Consider the following 14,458-nt stretch of genomic DNA (forward strand, 5'->3'; position numbering starts at 1 on the left):
TCCTCTGCTGCTGTCACGTCAAGGGAGGTCAGTAAGTGTCTCCTTCACTGCATGCTTGGGTCTTCACCCTTCTTCTGGTGGTAGCGTGGATGGGCTGAAGTCTCATTGGGCCTGGGAGGAATTTTGGGGTCTTGGGAAGGAGTTTTTGCTCCTTTTCACTGAGGCTGTGTCTCTGTCCCCACCGAGGGGTGGGTTGGGGCAGCATGCCACCACGTCCTCCTGGGTGATGAGGTTGGTAACCCAATCAACTCTTCCCTTTTCTACCTTCTGAGCATCTTCACCAGGAGAACAAGAGGAGCAGAGGAGGATTCCAAACCCTCCTCCTCAACTCCAATCCTCAGCAACCCGTCCACTTGGCCACCACCAGACACCAACCTCTGGTTGACACCAATCTGCTGACTGGCTTTCTCCTCTCAGTTCCAGAAGCTCCAGACAGACCCACCATCTCCACGGCCTCCGAGTCCTCCGTCTACGTCACGTGGATCCCCCGGGCCAACGGGGGGTCCCCCATCACTGCCTTCAAGGTGGAGTCCAAGCGCCTGGGCCGCAACGGCGACTGGCTGGTGGCCGCCGACAACATCTCTCCTTCCAAACTCTCCGTGGAGGTTCGGAACCTGGGGCCAGGTAGGCCAACAGACCCACCATCTCCACGGCCTCCGAGTCCTCCGTCTACGTCACGTGGATCCCCCGGGCCAACGGGGGGTCCCCCATCACTGCCTTCAAGGTGGAGTCCAAGCGCCTGGGCCGCAACGGCGACTGGCTGGTGGCCGCCGACAACATCTCTCCTTCCAAACTCTCCGTGGAGGTTCGGAACCTGGGGCCAGGTAGGCCAAAAAACCCCCCAAAATCCTCTCTCCATCCCCATAAGCGTCTCGTCTTGGCTTTGTGGAGAGGGCCGAGCCCCTGCCGAAAGGACACGAGGACTCTTGGGCCATTTTATTTTCATTTCCACGAGGACTCTTGGGTCATCTTATTTTCATTTCAGTTTGGATGAGGCCCTTTCTGGTCAATTTTGGGGTTTTTTTTAGGGGGGGGAGTAAGAGCTTGTGATGATGGGTACCCTTTGAAACATCTTAGAATCATTAAGGTTGGGAAAGACCTCCAAGATCAAGTCCAACCATCAACCCAACTCTCCCATGACCATTAAACCACGCCCCAAGTGCCACATCCACGCAGGTTTTGAAGCCCTCAAGGGACGGGGACTCCACCACCCACCTCCCTGGGCAGCACTTCCCAATGCCTCACTGTTGTCAGTGAGAAACCTCCTTGGTGCCCACTAGTATTCAGGACTTCTGGAGCTGCTGGAGGCCTGTCCAGCTCTGGGTGTGGGGTCCTTTGGATTTTTTGGGGCCAATTTCCCTCCGAGCTGTTTCTCCTTCCAACACCCGCCTTCATTTCTGGCAGCGACTCCTACTCCTAGCAGGAAAAACGCTCCTCAATCCCTTCACCCTCTACCTTCAACTCCTTCTGGAGCTCCTTTAGCTCCCTCTCCAGCCTTTCCCTGAGGTTCTTTCCCTTCCTTTCCAAGGAGAGCTGTATAAATTCCGTGTGATTGCCATCAACACCTACGGGGAGAGCCCCCGCAGCGCCGCCTCCCGCCCCTACCAGGTGGCCGGCTTGAGCGGCCGCTTCTCCAGCAGGCCAGTGGCAGGACCTCACATCGCCTACACCGAGGCCATCAGTGACACCCAGATCATGCTGAAATGGACGGTGGGTCTCCAGGTTTTCCTGCTTCGGGCAGTGCTTCCCAGGGGAATTGTTTCAAAGAGGAGCCCGAGGTGGTTTCCGCCCCCGGAGGAGCTCCTTGCTGGAAGGTGGCTGAGATACTTGGTGCTGGGGTGGTGGAACGAGGGCACTTCATGAGCCACGTGCCTCTCAACCCCCTTTTTTTCTTTCCCAACCTCTTTTTTCCTCCTCCTCAACACCCTGTGGCTCGGTGCAACCCCATGGGTTGTTTCTCCAGCCCCCTCTCCCCCGGGGACACCTCCTCTGGTTGCCCACCAGCTGGGAACCCAACTGGTGGCAGCTCCAGCCAGGGGCTACGACCACCTTAGTCCACCTCCTTTGGCACAGTGAACTTAACTCCATCCCAACCCCTCTGGCTGTGAGCAGCTCGGCTTCATCCCCTGAATTTTGACTCCTTGAATGTCATCCCCTGAATTTTGACTCCTTGAATTTTGAGTTTGGAATCCCAAGGACTGGAAGGGATCTTCAAAAACCCTTTAAAACCCACCACTTCCCCTCACCTCCAGGAGAAGCTTTGTGGTAGAGAAAGGGATTTGGGGTGGGTTTTTTTTTTCCTTCCCCCTGGTACCTCTTCTTTTCTAAACAAGCACTTCCAAGCCCTTACTGCCAGCCCACAGAAATTCTTCCCTCCTGTTTTGAAACCCAACCCCTGGGTGTACTTTAGAGGATTTAACGTGCCGAGCTCCCCAGTGTTAAGTTTGCTCAGCCTGGAGAGATGTTAAGGATAATAAACTTCAAATAACCTCGGGAGGCTGCAGAACTTCAAGGAAAATACCCTCGAGCTGGATTTTAGAGGGACCTTAAACTCTTTGGGAAGTCAGAAGGGGTCTGAACTTCGCTGTCACCGTTCGACTCGGCTCCTGGTGGGCAGACTGAGGGTTTGGAAAGCAACGGGGGAGGGAGGTGTCCATCTCTTTTCCCTCCTTTTTCCCTCTTTTTTGGGGAGGTTTCTGCACAAACCTCTCCCCTCCTTGTGCTTTGCTTCCACAATGTTATTTAGAAATTAAGAAAAACTATTTCCAGGCGACCAGATATTTGCTGGTGACAACTGAGCGGGGCCGGGTGAGGATTTTCCTCCTCTAACTCACTCTTTGGGAATTTTTCTTGGCAGTACATCACCTCCAGCAACAACAACACTCCCATCCAAGGGTTCTACATCTACTACAGGCCCACGGACAGTGACAACGACAGCGACTACAAGAGGGACATTGTGGAAGGTAGGAGGTGGTCCCCACCAGCACCCTGCCACCCCTCGCCCTCGAGGGCGACCACGTTGGTTGTTTGTAGCCCCCAAACCCTCCCCTGCTTTCTCCCAGTTGAAATCCTGACCCAATACCTCACAGAATTAACCCTCACAGCTACTCAGGGTTGGGTTCTGCTCCCACGTGAGCTTGGCTCTCCCTTCTGAAGCTTCTTCTAGGTGGCAACTTGAGGATTTAAACACGAGGTTGGAGTTTGTCTCTTACTGCTGCAGATCCTTCACTTGGGTTCTTTCAAGCAGTTGAGCAGAAACAGCAGCCTAGGTGAGGTTTAGCTCACAGGAGGCCCATCTGGACCCAGAACTAAGTGGATTTTTGAGGTGATTTACCCCAGTGTGGATTTTCCACCCTGTGTGTAATCACCTCCCTCTCCTCTTACCCACTTACTCACTGCCCCTGCTATAAAGAAGTCACTTTTAGCTCCAAATAAGCTGCTTGTGCTTCATTTTACCTTTTAATCAGGTTCTTTTCCCCCCCCACCTCCCCTCCTCGTGCATATGACATCATCCTTTTCCTGGAAGAAGTTATTAGCTAACGTCTCTTTAAGCAGAAACCCCTTTTAAAAACACTCAACCTCTTGCTCAGGCTGAGGAAATTCAGTGAGCTCATTCTGTCCTCATCACATTCATTATTTCCCCCCCCACCCCCCAATTTTAAGCCAGTTACAAGAGGAATGAGCCTTTATTTTGAAACTTTTCCCTTTGCTTTGCTGGGCAACAGGGGTTTTTTTTTGCACACTAAAGCTGTTAAAAACACCAAGTTTGGGCAATTTTTCTATAACAGGAGCAAAGCTGTTTCCAGATGAAGGTGCAGCCTTGTAGCAGAGCTGCAAAATGAGCTGATTTGGGGGGGTTTGGAGCTTTATTTTAACTCCAACCCTCTGTGTCTGTTCAAACCAGGAGCAGAAACTCAGGAGGTGGAAATAGTTCAACTTTTTTTGCCCCCTTCTCCCCTAAATCAGCTTTTCAAAGGTGATGGTGGGGGGGGGGAAATTCAATTCAAGTGTGATTGGAAACGTTCACAGGGAAATATGTAGAGGAACATGGGGCTTAAGGTGGTTTTGCCATAAATCACTTATTCCTTGTTTCTTTCCCCCCCCCCCTTCCTTCTTTGGAATTAATCTGTCTGTTTTTTGACAGGGAATTTTATCTTGAAATGACTGCAGGAGTTGTGGAAAAAATGGTGTGATGCCTGCATTAGCTAAGCACTTGCCTTAGGCTTTCCTCACTCGTTTCCTGTTAAGTCTTGTCTTTGGAGACATTCAAAACCCTGCTAAAAAAACTCATTTTTTTCCTCCCCCCCCCTTCACTTTCCTTCTAAACCCAGCTAGGGGCAAAATCCCATTTTATTTAAACCCCAAATCAAGCAAAAACCCTTCTCTGGGATGGCTCCTAGGAGCAAAATCAAAACCCTGCCCTGCTTTGATGGTCTGAATATCTTCATCTGAGGCTCCTGGAGGTGGAAGCAGGGTTTGAAATGTCAGTGGAGCCTGGTGGCAGTTGTTGAAACGTTTTTCCTCCCTCATGGTGCAAGGAGAGGACAGTTGGAGTGCCTCTGCTGATTCCAGCCCCACTAATGGTTTGAAGGAGAAACCTAAAACCTGTCGTAATTACCAAAAGGAATGCTTGGGGGAGGGGGGGCATCTGAGGCTCCTGGAGGTGGAAGCAGGGTTTGAAATGTCAGTGGAGCCTGGTGGCAGTTGTTGAAACGTTTTTCCTCCCTCATGGTGCAAGGAGAGGACAGTTGGAGTGCCTCTGCTGATTCCAGCCCCACTAATGGTTTGAAGGAGAAACCTAAAACCTGTCGTAATTACCAAAAGGAATGCTTGGGGGAGGGGGGGGCTTCAACCTGGGGTCGTCCACCCTCTCTTGGGACACAGAGGGGGGGATGGGGAGGGGTCCCTGTGGGTGCTCCTGCCCCTTTTTGGGTTTTTTGGCTGGAGGGGTTGGAACAGTCACAGGGTGAGGAGGCTTTATTTTTATTCTTCATGCTTAAATCAGGAGGTGCTATGACAGTTTCTTAGAAACAGTGGAAACAGTTCAAGGTGGTATTTTCCAAGAGGGATTAAGAGCCCTCAAACAGTTAATTAAACTTCTTGGGGGGAAGAAAAAAAAAAAAGAAAATTAAAAAAAAAAAGCCTGGCTGTTTATTAAAATTTGTCAGGAGCCCACAGAAGTAAAAACTGAGAGTGATTTATCCCCCAGCTCTCAGGGCTTCAGGAGGGTGTCTAAATGAAACGCTGGCTGGGAGCCAGAGATGACAAACCCAGCCCAGGTCTGTGCCTCACGGCTGGGAGGAGTCCACAAACAGGCAGAAGGTCTCATCCAGGGGGTGTTTTTCCCCCCCACACACACTTTAAGTTGGGGTTTGTGTCATTTTTGACCTGTTTGAGGTGGTTTTTTTTTTTCCCTGTGTGTTTTAAGCAGCTCTCCCATCAGCAGTGTCCTCCAGCTCGGAGCTGTTCATTTTAAAGAGGCAGATGCTGGAGAATTGGATGTCTGGAGTTATTTTGAGTTTAGGGATTTCTGGGGTTCGTGGAGATGGAAAAACTATTGAGAAGACTGAAAAAAACCCAACTTTTAGTCATGAAAAAGCTCTTCTGAGAAGCTCTTTTACATGCCAAGGGGGGTCTGGGGATTTTGCCAGGTCCATAAATGATGACTGATAAGCTGGGACCTACTCCTGGCTGGTGTGAGGAGCTGCAAGCCCCTCAGTCTCTTTGTCCTCCCCCTTGTAGGCACCAAGCAGTGGCACCTGATCAACCACCTCCAGCCAGAGACTTCTTATGACATCAAGATGCAATGCTACAACGAGGGGGGGGAGAGCGAGTACAGCAACGTCATGATCTGTGAGACCAAAGGTGAGCTCCAGGGCACCAAAACACCTCCTCTGGGGGGCTTTTGTAGCTCCAAAAAGCCAACTGTGTGGAGACTGTGATGTTCTGAGATGTTTGGGAGGTTTGTTTTGTCTCCTGAAGAAGTTTGGAGCAGGTGGGAGCGGAGAGCTCACGCTCTTGGTCCAGCCCTGCAGATTTCCCTGGCCTGAGAATCATCCAGGTTGGAAAAGACCCCCAAGATCATCAAGTCCAACCATCAACCCAACACTCCCATGGCCATTAAACCACAGCCCCAAGTGCCACATCTGCACCTTTTTTGGAGCCCCCAAGGGAGGGAGACCCCACCACCTGGTCCAGAGAGTTTTGTTGCTGTGGGTTGGGTGGTTGGTTGTTCTGATAGCCTCTCAACAGCATTGGTGTGGACATCTGCTTTATGTCTTCAGGGCTCTGAGACACAGAGAAATGCAGACAGTGAACTTCAAAGGTATCCAAAATGGGGTTTTCTTTAAAAAAATCCCCAGCCCTCTAGGAGTGGAAGCATCAAAATTTAGGAGCAAAGCCTTTGAGAGAAGGGTTGGGAGCTGCAGGGCTTCAGGCAGCAGATGTGGTTGGTCTTCCTCCTCCAAATTAGGAGAGGGCACAGTGCCTCAAGTCCCTCATTCCACGTTGGGTGACCTCAGTGAGCAGGTTCATGAGCTGGGTAATGGCCATTTTCCAAGGCAAGTGGTTGCTGCTCAAGAGCAGATGTTCTTCTTGTTGTGGCTTTTGGTGTTGGCTTGGAAGGTTTCTCTCTGAGGGTTGGAACTCAGCAGTAATGATTTTGGCTTCATTCATGAAGCCCATTCATGAATGTTCTTGTTCATGGAATCACTTGGTTGGAAAGACCTCAAAGATCATTGAGTCCAACCATTAGCCCTACCAAGTCCACCTCTGAGCCCTATCTCCAAGCACCACATCTCCACAGCTTTGAGCACCTCCAGGGCTGGTGACTCCACCACCACCTCCTTGGGCAACACGTTCCAACACCTGACCACCCTTCCAGTGAAAAAAATTCTTCCTCGTGTCCCTCTGACCCACCCTTGGAGCACCTCCAGGCCGTTGCCTCTTGTCCTACCACAGCTCCTCTACCCAACCTTCTTCCTTCCCCAGTGAAACGGACGCCGGGCGCGTCCGAATACCCGACCAAGGACCTGAGCACTCCACCCAACCCTCCTGACAGGCTGGGGAGTGGAGGTGGACCTTCCACCGGCCCCGTCCGGAGCGGGGACATGCTCTACCTGATCGTGGGCTGTGTCCTGGGAGTCATGGTCCTCATCCTCATCGTCTTCATCGCCATGTGCCTGTGGAAGAACCGCCAGCAGAACGTTCTGCACAGTGAGTCCCTCTGGGTTCCGTGAGGAAAACCTTCTCAGGGTAACACCCCCAACCTTCTTCTTGGCCTTTGTGGAGGAGAAGGAGCCCAGGTGGCATTTTCTTTGGAGGGTTCTGCTTGCTGAGTGCACCTTAGATGGAGCTGGGGGGGGTTTTTGAGGAGCAGCAACAGCTGCTTTGGTTGCCTTGATGCTCCACTGCGTGGTTGTGCTGCTGTTCCACCCGAGGGGTGGTTTGTGACATGCCTGGGCAAAGCTTCTTCAGCTTGGGTTTGAGGGGTCTGGAGCATGAGTCTTATGAGGGACCTGGGGGGGTTCAGCCAAGGAGGCTCAGGGGAGACCTTCTGGCTCTCCACAGCTCCTGACAGGAGGTTGGAGCTGGGTGGGGGTCGGGCTCTGCTCCCAAGGAACAAGGACAAGAGGAGCCAGCCTCAGTTTGCCCCAGGGGAGGTGAGGTTGGCCCTGAGGAACATCTTCCTCTAGATGTTTGCCCAGGGCAGTGGTGGAGTCCCCACCCCTGGAGGGGTTCCCAAGCCATGGAGATGTGGGGTGAGGGACATGGGTTGGTGGGGACCTGGCAGTGCTGGGTTGGAGAGGTGTTAATAAGGCAGAGCTGCCAGTTGGCCAGGAGGAACCTCCAGCAGACCCACTGGAGATGACGCTTTCCAGGGTGCTCTGTACCCACCAAAGCCTTCTGGGCCCACTTCCAAAAGCTGTAGAAAGAGGAAACAAGTTTCTTCTCCTTTCTTGGGTTCACCTTCTGCTTTTTGCAGAGTATGACCCTCCTGGCTACCTCTACCAAGGGGAGGACATCAACGGGCAGCTGGTTGAGTACACGACCTTGCCTGGCACCAGCAGAGTCAACGGCAGCATCCACGGGAGCTTCCTGACCAACGGTGGCCTCAGCAATGGTTGCCCCCACATCCACCATAAAGTTGGCAATGGAGTCAATGGGATCATGAATGGAGGAGCTGGGCTCTACCCTGGGCACAGCAGCTCCCTGTCCAGGGCACACGTGGACTATGAACATCCCCACCACCATCTGAACGTAAGTTCTTGCTCCTGCACCTTGGGAGTTGGAATTGGATGGATTCGTTGGCTGGTTTGGGTGGGAAGGGACCTTCCAAGGTCATCTAGACCAGAGCAGGTTGCTCAAAGCTCCATCCAACCTCACCTGGAATGGTTCCAAGGGGGACATCTGCAACTAGAGCAGGTTGCTTAGAGCTCCATCAAGCCTGATCTTGAATGTCTCCAGAGATGGGGTGTTGACCACCCCTCTGGGCAACCTGGGACCACCCTCAGCTCAAAAATGTCTTCCTTCCCTCTAGTCTCAATCTCCCTCTTGGAGTTTCAACCCATCCCCCCTTGTCCTGTTCCAACAAACACTGCTCAAAACTCTGCCACCTGCTTTCTGACAGGACCCTTGGAATCCTGAAGGCCACCAGAAGGTCTCCTCAGAGCTTTTTCTCCTCCAGGCTGCCCAACCCCAGAGGTCGTAGACAGGGAGTTAATTGGGGTGGGGGAACTATCCACTGCTGACAACCAGTTCCACCACATTCCTTCTCCCAGAGGAAGCAATGGGGTTGATATTTCTGGTCCCAACCATCCTGGTTTTCATGGAGATGACACCATGGACTCTGGGAATGTCTTCTACACAGCATGTAGACTCCAGCTGGTTCTTCACCAAATTTTCCCTTTGTTCTGCTCATGGAGAAGATGAGGTTTGGTTGCTCAAGGTCCAAACAGAGGTTTTTTTGGACCTGAGAGTGGGGAAGGATCAGACCAGGCTTCCCCTCCACCCCAGGGAGGTGGTGGTGGAGTTAGAGGAGCCCCATGTTAGCAGAAACAGGGACCATGGAATCATAGAATAGAAGCACAGAGTCATTTTGGTGGGAAGAGACCTTGAAGGTCATCAAGTCCAACCACTGTCCCACTAACCCATGTCCCTCAGCACCACATCTCCACAGCTTGGAAACCCCTCCAGGGGTGGGGACTCCACCTGGACAACCTGGGCCAGCAGGGGTGGTGGGTAAGAACTTTGCAGGTTGATGCCACCACCTCCAAGAGCAGATTAAAAAAAAAAACATCAAATGGTCAAGAAATGTTCAAATAATGGATTTTTGGGGGTTTTTTTGGGTGGCTTTGGTTGGTTTTAATGAATTCTTCTCACTGCAGGGTGGTGGGATGTACGTGGCTGACCCCCCAGAGTGCATCAGCTGCAGGAACTGCAGGAACAACAACAGGTGATGGTGAACATGCACCAAGGCAGGACCTTGGTGACCAGCAGCTCTCCTGTCACCCCCTTAGGGCTGGCACCAGAGCTCCATGGTTGGGTTGAGGTGTTGGAGAAGCTCCATGCCATGACCAGACCTGGAATTGTCTGTGGGATCATGGAATCACAGCCTGGTTTGGGTTGGAAGCGACCTTTAAAGGTCATCTGAACCTCCCAATGTCTAGTTGGCCAACCTAGGCCAGGTTGCTCAGGGTCCCATCAAACCTGGGATGGGGCCTCCACCACCTGAGGGGTGGTTTTGCTCAACATGTTCTTCTGGGAAACGAGGTGGGTTGGGCACTGGATTCATTTTGAAACCTCATTTCCTGGTTTTCCTTCAGTTTGGAGACAACTCCCTCATTCCAGGTGGACTTGGTCAAACTGGATTGAATTGGGCTTCTCTCTTTCCCATTTCCTGACGTTCTCTGAAGCTCACTGATGAACCAGAGCTTCAGCTTTTGTCTTCTTCATTAATTTGGGGAATTTCATAGAATCACAGAATCACTCTGGTCGGAAAGGACCTCTAGGATCATCAAGCCCAACCTTCATCCCAACATCTCCCTAACCACTAAGTCTCAAGTGCTGCATCTACAGTTAGGTTCTTCAGGTCTTCAGGAGCACCTTGGCCAACCATTGTCAACGTGGGATACAGTTTTTTGGTGGAGAAGAAGGATTCTTGTCTAGAATAAGGGGAAAATCTCTTGGTTTCCTTCAAAGTGTGGATTTTTAGTGGCTTCCTCCCCACTCTTGAAAGTTCTCGAGAACCTCCTTCCAGGCTTCTGACTAAATCTCTGGTTGTTTTAGTGACTACAGGTAGGACTGAGGGTCAGTTGGCTGCTCTCACTCCTCAATTCTGGATTGGCTTTCAATCCCACTTGGAATTTTGAGTCTTATTGAAGTCCTCAGCTGCCTTTAGGCATGGAGAAGTTGAGGTGGAGCAGAAACGTGCTCGAGTGTTGCACCAGGAGGAGGAGAAAGGCCTGGTGGGTTAGTTGAGTCAAGTCAATGGCTTTTGGCAAGTGGGAATTTGGGGCTGGAGTCTTTGTTCAACCTCCTAGGGTTGGCCCCTCCATCTGCTGCCCCATAACTTGTCCCACCTTCAGATTATCCCACCTCCTGGGCTAAACCCAGGAGCTGTCTCTGCAGAACCCCCAGGTGATGACACCAGGAGGTCAGGTGGAGTGGAGACACCTCAGCTCATGAACATTTCAGGTGCACGTGGCTCAGCTCCACCTCAGCACGGCCAGTTCCCAAATTTCCACCAGGCCCCTGCAGTTGTGGCTGGTATCTAGGTCAAGTTGAGCTGCTGGTGGACTCATGACCACGTCCAAGGGGATCTTCAGGGCTTTACTACCCACCTACCACGGCCACCATCAGCAGGACCACTCTGAGGGGTTGTTACGCCAGCGGTGAAGACCCAACATCTTCACTTCAGCTCAGCACTTGATGTTCTCCAAGGCTGCCCATGGAGCTTTGCCAGAGGTGGGACTTGTGAAACATCTACCCCCACTTTGCTCTGGAGGACAGCCGAGGGTGGCTGAGGTCTGAGAAACATTCTTCTTAATTTTGGGGAGGTTTCTGCACGAAAACTTCCAAGGATTTTGGAGCAAAGCTCCATGGAGAGAAAGGCAGGGTCAGAAATGGATTTGTTTGAGGGCCAGCGTGGATTCCTGTGGATTCTTCAGTGGCTTCTGTGGTATTTTGCTACTTGGGATGGTGATTTTTTTTGGAGGCACTTCATGGGAGCTGAAGGACCAAAGAGGAGAGGAGAGGTTGGAAGGGAAACACCTGGGAGAGGAGCGGTTGCTGGAGGGATCTCCCCTTGTCCCCACGTCTTGGCTTGGCCAAGGAAACATCTGGTTGCTCCTGTTCCTCCTCTAGAAGGTTTATTTGTGGGTGTTTGGGTCTTTTTGCAGCTCCACCATCCAGGAGTGAAGGGTGTGAGGCTCTCCATGGGTGTATTTCAAGCTGGCAGCAAAGCCCACCACAAAACACTTGGACTTGTGTCAAAGTCAACGTCCCAAAAACCTCGAGGCCCTTTTGGGCTCCACGGGAGCATTTTGTAGAACCATGAAGGTTGGGAAAGATCTCCAAGGTCATCAAGTCCAACCACCAACCCAACGCTCTCATGGCCACTAATCTGTGGTCCCAGGTGCCACATCTACGTGGTTTTTGGAGCCCTCCAGGGATGGGGACTCCACCACCTCCCTGGGCCAGTGTCTCCCTGCTCTTTCAGGAAAGAGTTCCTTCCTAAAATCCAACCTGAACCTCCCCTGGTGCAGCTTCTGCCCATCTCCTCTCATCCTATCACTGGTTCCTCAGGAGAAGAGACCAACCCCCACCTCAATCCAACCTCTTCTCGAGGAGCTGGAGAGCACAAGGAGGTCTCCCCTCAGCCTCCTCTTCTCCAGACTAACCAACCCCAGGTCCCTCAGCCACTCCTCATCAGACATGTTCCTCAGATCCTTCACCAGCTTCGTTGCCCTTCTCTGGAAGCCCCTCAAGGTCTTTATTATCCTGTGGTGCCCCAAATTTACCTCAGCCCTCAAGCTGTGGCCTCCCCAGTGCCCAATCCAGGGGCACAATCCCTTCCTTGCTCCTGCTGGCCACTGCTGGTGGCCTCCTTGGCCACCTGGGCCCACGTTGGTTCATCTCCACCCAGCTGTCCACCAGCAACCCTGCTGATGCCCATTTTGGGACATCACTGGTGGCTTGGAACCCTCCCCATCCTTACTCCAACACCTGCAGAACCATCTCACCACAGAACCAGGGGTGGTTTTGGGGGCAGCTTCTGGCAAGTGTACAGAAGAACCTTCTCCACAACTTATCTCTGATCTTCTCAGGCTTTAATGGTCCATCCTTGGGGTTTCTTTTTAAGGTCAGGGTTGCTCCAAAACCAGAAGGAGAACGGACTTGGCAAGTTGTCCAACTGTTGTGGTGGTGGTCAGGTGCTTGAAGAACTGAAGTTTCTCGGGGTGAACTGAAGAAACAAGTCCCACTAACTCCACCTTGGGTTGTGTCCCACCTGCAGGTGTTTCACCAAAACCAACGGGACCTTCGGTGGCAGCTCGCTCCCCGTCGTGCCCATCGTTGCACCTTATCCCCAGGATGGTCTGGAGATGAAACCTCTCAACCCCCACGTCATGGTGGCCATGTGCTTGGCCTCCAGCAGCCCGCAGTGCGGCCTCGGGGTGGAGGTGGACGGCAAGGAGGACGTGGAGCAGACCTCCAGCCAACATCTCTGCTGTGGAGAAGGCAGGAACAGGCTCTCCATGGATGACGTGGATGGTAAGAGCTCCTGGAGAGGGTCTGAAGCTGGGGGGGGTCTTCTGTAGGGGGGTTGGTTAGTTGCAGAGAAGCTTCTAATGAAGCCCACAGAAGATGTGGCTTGTGGAGGAAGGTTGAGGAGCTTGGTCCTCACCAAAATCCTTCTGAGTTGGAGAGGTGTGGATTTGATGGGTGGGCTTGGTGGAGGAGGATGTGGTTGGTTGGTCCATGGTTCAGTGTCTCATTGGTGTCCCTCAGGGGTCTTAATGTCTTCATCAGTAGGATGAAGGCACCCTCAAGCAGTTTGAAGATGACACCAAGGTGAGTGGTGTGGCCAACACACCTGAGGGACAGGACCCAGCCAGAGGGACCTGGACAAGGTCAAGAAATGGGACTGTGTGAACCTCGTGAGGTTCAACAAGGCTGAGTGTTGGGTCCTGCCCCTGGGGAGGAGGAACCCCATGGAGCAGGAGAAGGGAGGGGTGTCCTGCTCAGGGAAGGACCCGGGAGTGCTGGTGGACACCAAGTTGCCCATGAGCCAGCAGTGGGCCCTCATGGCCAAGGAGGCCAATGGTCTCCTGGGGTGCAGGAAGAAGTGTGGGCAGCAGGTTGAAGGAGGTTCTGCCCTTCTGCTCTGACCACCTCTGGAGTATTTGGTCCAGTTGTGGACCCCCAAGGTCAAGAGAGACAAGGAGCTACTGGAGAGAGTCCAGTGGAGGCTCTGGAGATGCTGGTGGGACTGGAGCATCTCTGGGGGGAGGGGAGGGTGAGAGCCCTGGGGCTGTTCAGCTGGAGAGGAGAAGCCTCAGAGGGGATCTGATCAGTGCTGGTGAAGATCTAAAGGGTGGAGGACATGGAGATGGCTCCAGACATGTCAAGTGGTTCCTGGTGGTGGGGCAGGAGGCCCAAACTGGAACCCAGGAGGTTCCACCTGAGCAGGAGGAGAAACTTCTCTCCTCAGTTTGTGGAGTCTCCTTCTCTGGAGAGCTTCCAAACCCACCTGGATGGGCTCCTGGGCACCCTGCCGAGGATGCAGGAGGGGTTGGATGGACCAGACTGACCTCCAGAGGTCCCTCCCAACCTTCCTCACGGTGAGATTTGACGACGATCTACTTCCACCCCAACCCTCCAACCCTTCCTCCTCCTCCTCCTCTTCCTTTCCAGGCGACAACCACCAACCTTCAGAAACATCAACCCCCCTTTTGAGCTGGAGCCCCCTTCTCCTCCAGCCCATCCCAAAGGAGAAACCCGGGCGGACTTCACCTGGAGTCACCTTCCAGAGCTCCGGGGACCTCGGGCAGCTCCAGCTGCAGGAGACCTGAGGGAGCCACCGGCGTGGGAGGCCGGGCGTGGAGCTGCTGCAAAGGAGTGATGGAGGGATGGTCCTTCTCCCCGAGAGAGTCACTATTTATTTTGTTGGTAGTAGTGTCAGGTGAATGTATCTCAGTTTGGAAAAAAAAATAACAAAAAAAAAACCCCCCAAGATCTTTCCCATTTTTATATTATTTATGCCTCAAAATTCCCAAATTTTCTTCCCGCCCGGGTCCGTGTGTCTCCAAAAAAACCCCAAAATTGTCATCCCAGGAAGAAGGACGATGGGAAATGGCTCCTGGGGTTGTTTTTTTTTTTTTTTATCACGCTGGGAGAACTTTGGAGGAGGCCACCAGGAGGATTTGGCGACGTGGGGGTGAGGCCCCACCACCGAGGA

General features: G+C 52.7%; 1 protein-coding gene across 1 annotated transcript in view; it reads left to right on the top strand.

The window, feature by feature from the left end:
• Window positions 1–14,072, top strand: part of CDON (cell adhesion associated, oncogene regulated) — a gene marked incomplete at its 5' end in the record, with an annotated part of 15,735 nt that extends 1,663 nt beyond the window's left edge. The window contains 9 exons of the mRNA XM_008948950.1: window positions 418–624; window positions 1,529–1,710; window positions 2,858–2,963; window positions 5,743–5,865; window positions 6,991–7,215; window positions 7,985–8,259; window positions 9,387–9,454; window positions 12,515–12,771; window positions 13,915–14,072. Coding sequence (XP_008947198.1) covers window positions 418–624; window positions 1,529–1,710; window positions 2,858–2,963; window positions 5,743–5,865; window positions 6,991–7,215; window positions 7,985–8,259; window positions 9,387–9,454; window positions 12,515–12,771; window positions 13,915–14,072 — 1,601 coding nt within the window. The remainder of the gene's footprint in view (window positions 1–417; window positions 625–1,528; window positions 1,711–2,857; window positions 2,964–5,742; window positions 5,866–6,990; window positions 7,216–7,984; window positions 8,260–9,386; window positions 9,455–12,514; window positions 12,772–13,914) is intronic.
• Between the last annotated feature and the right edge of the window lie 386 nt (window positions 14,073–14,458).

Source organism: Merops nubicus, unplaced genomic scaffold, assembly GCF_000691845.1.
Source record: "Merops nubicus isolate BGI_N331 unplaced genomic scaffold, ASM69184v1 scaffold8891, whole genome shotgun sequence".
In the NCBI taxonomy this organism is placed as follows: Eukaryota; Metazoa; Chordata; class Aves; order Coraciiformes; family Meropidae; genus Merops; species Merops nubicus.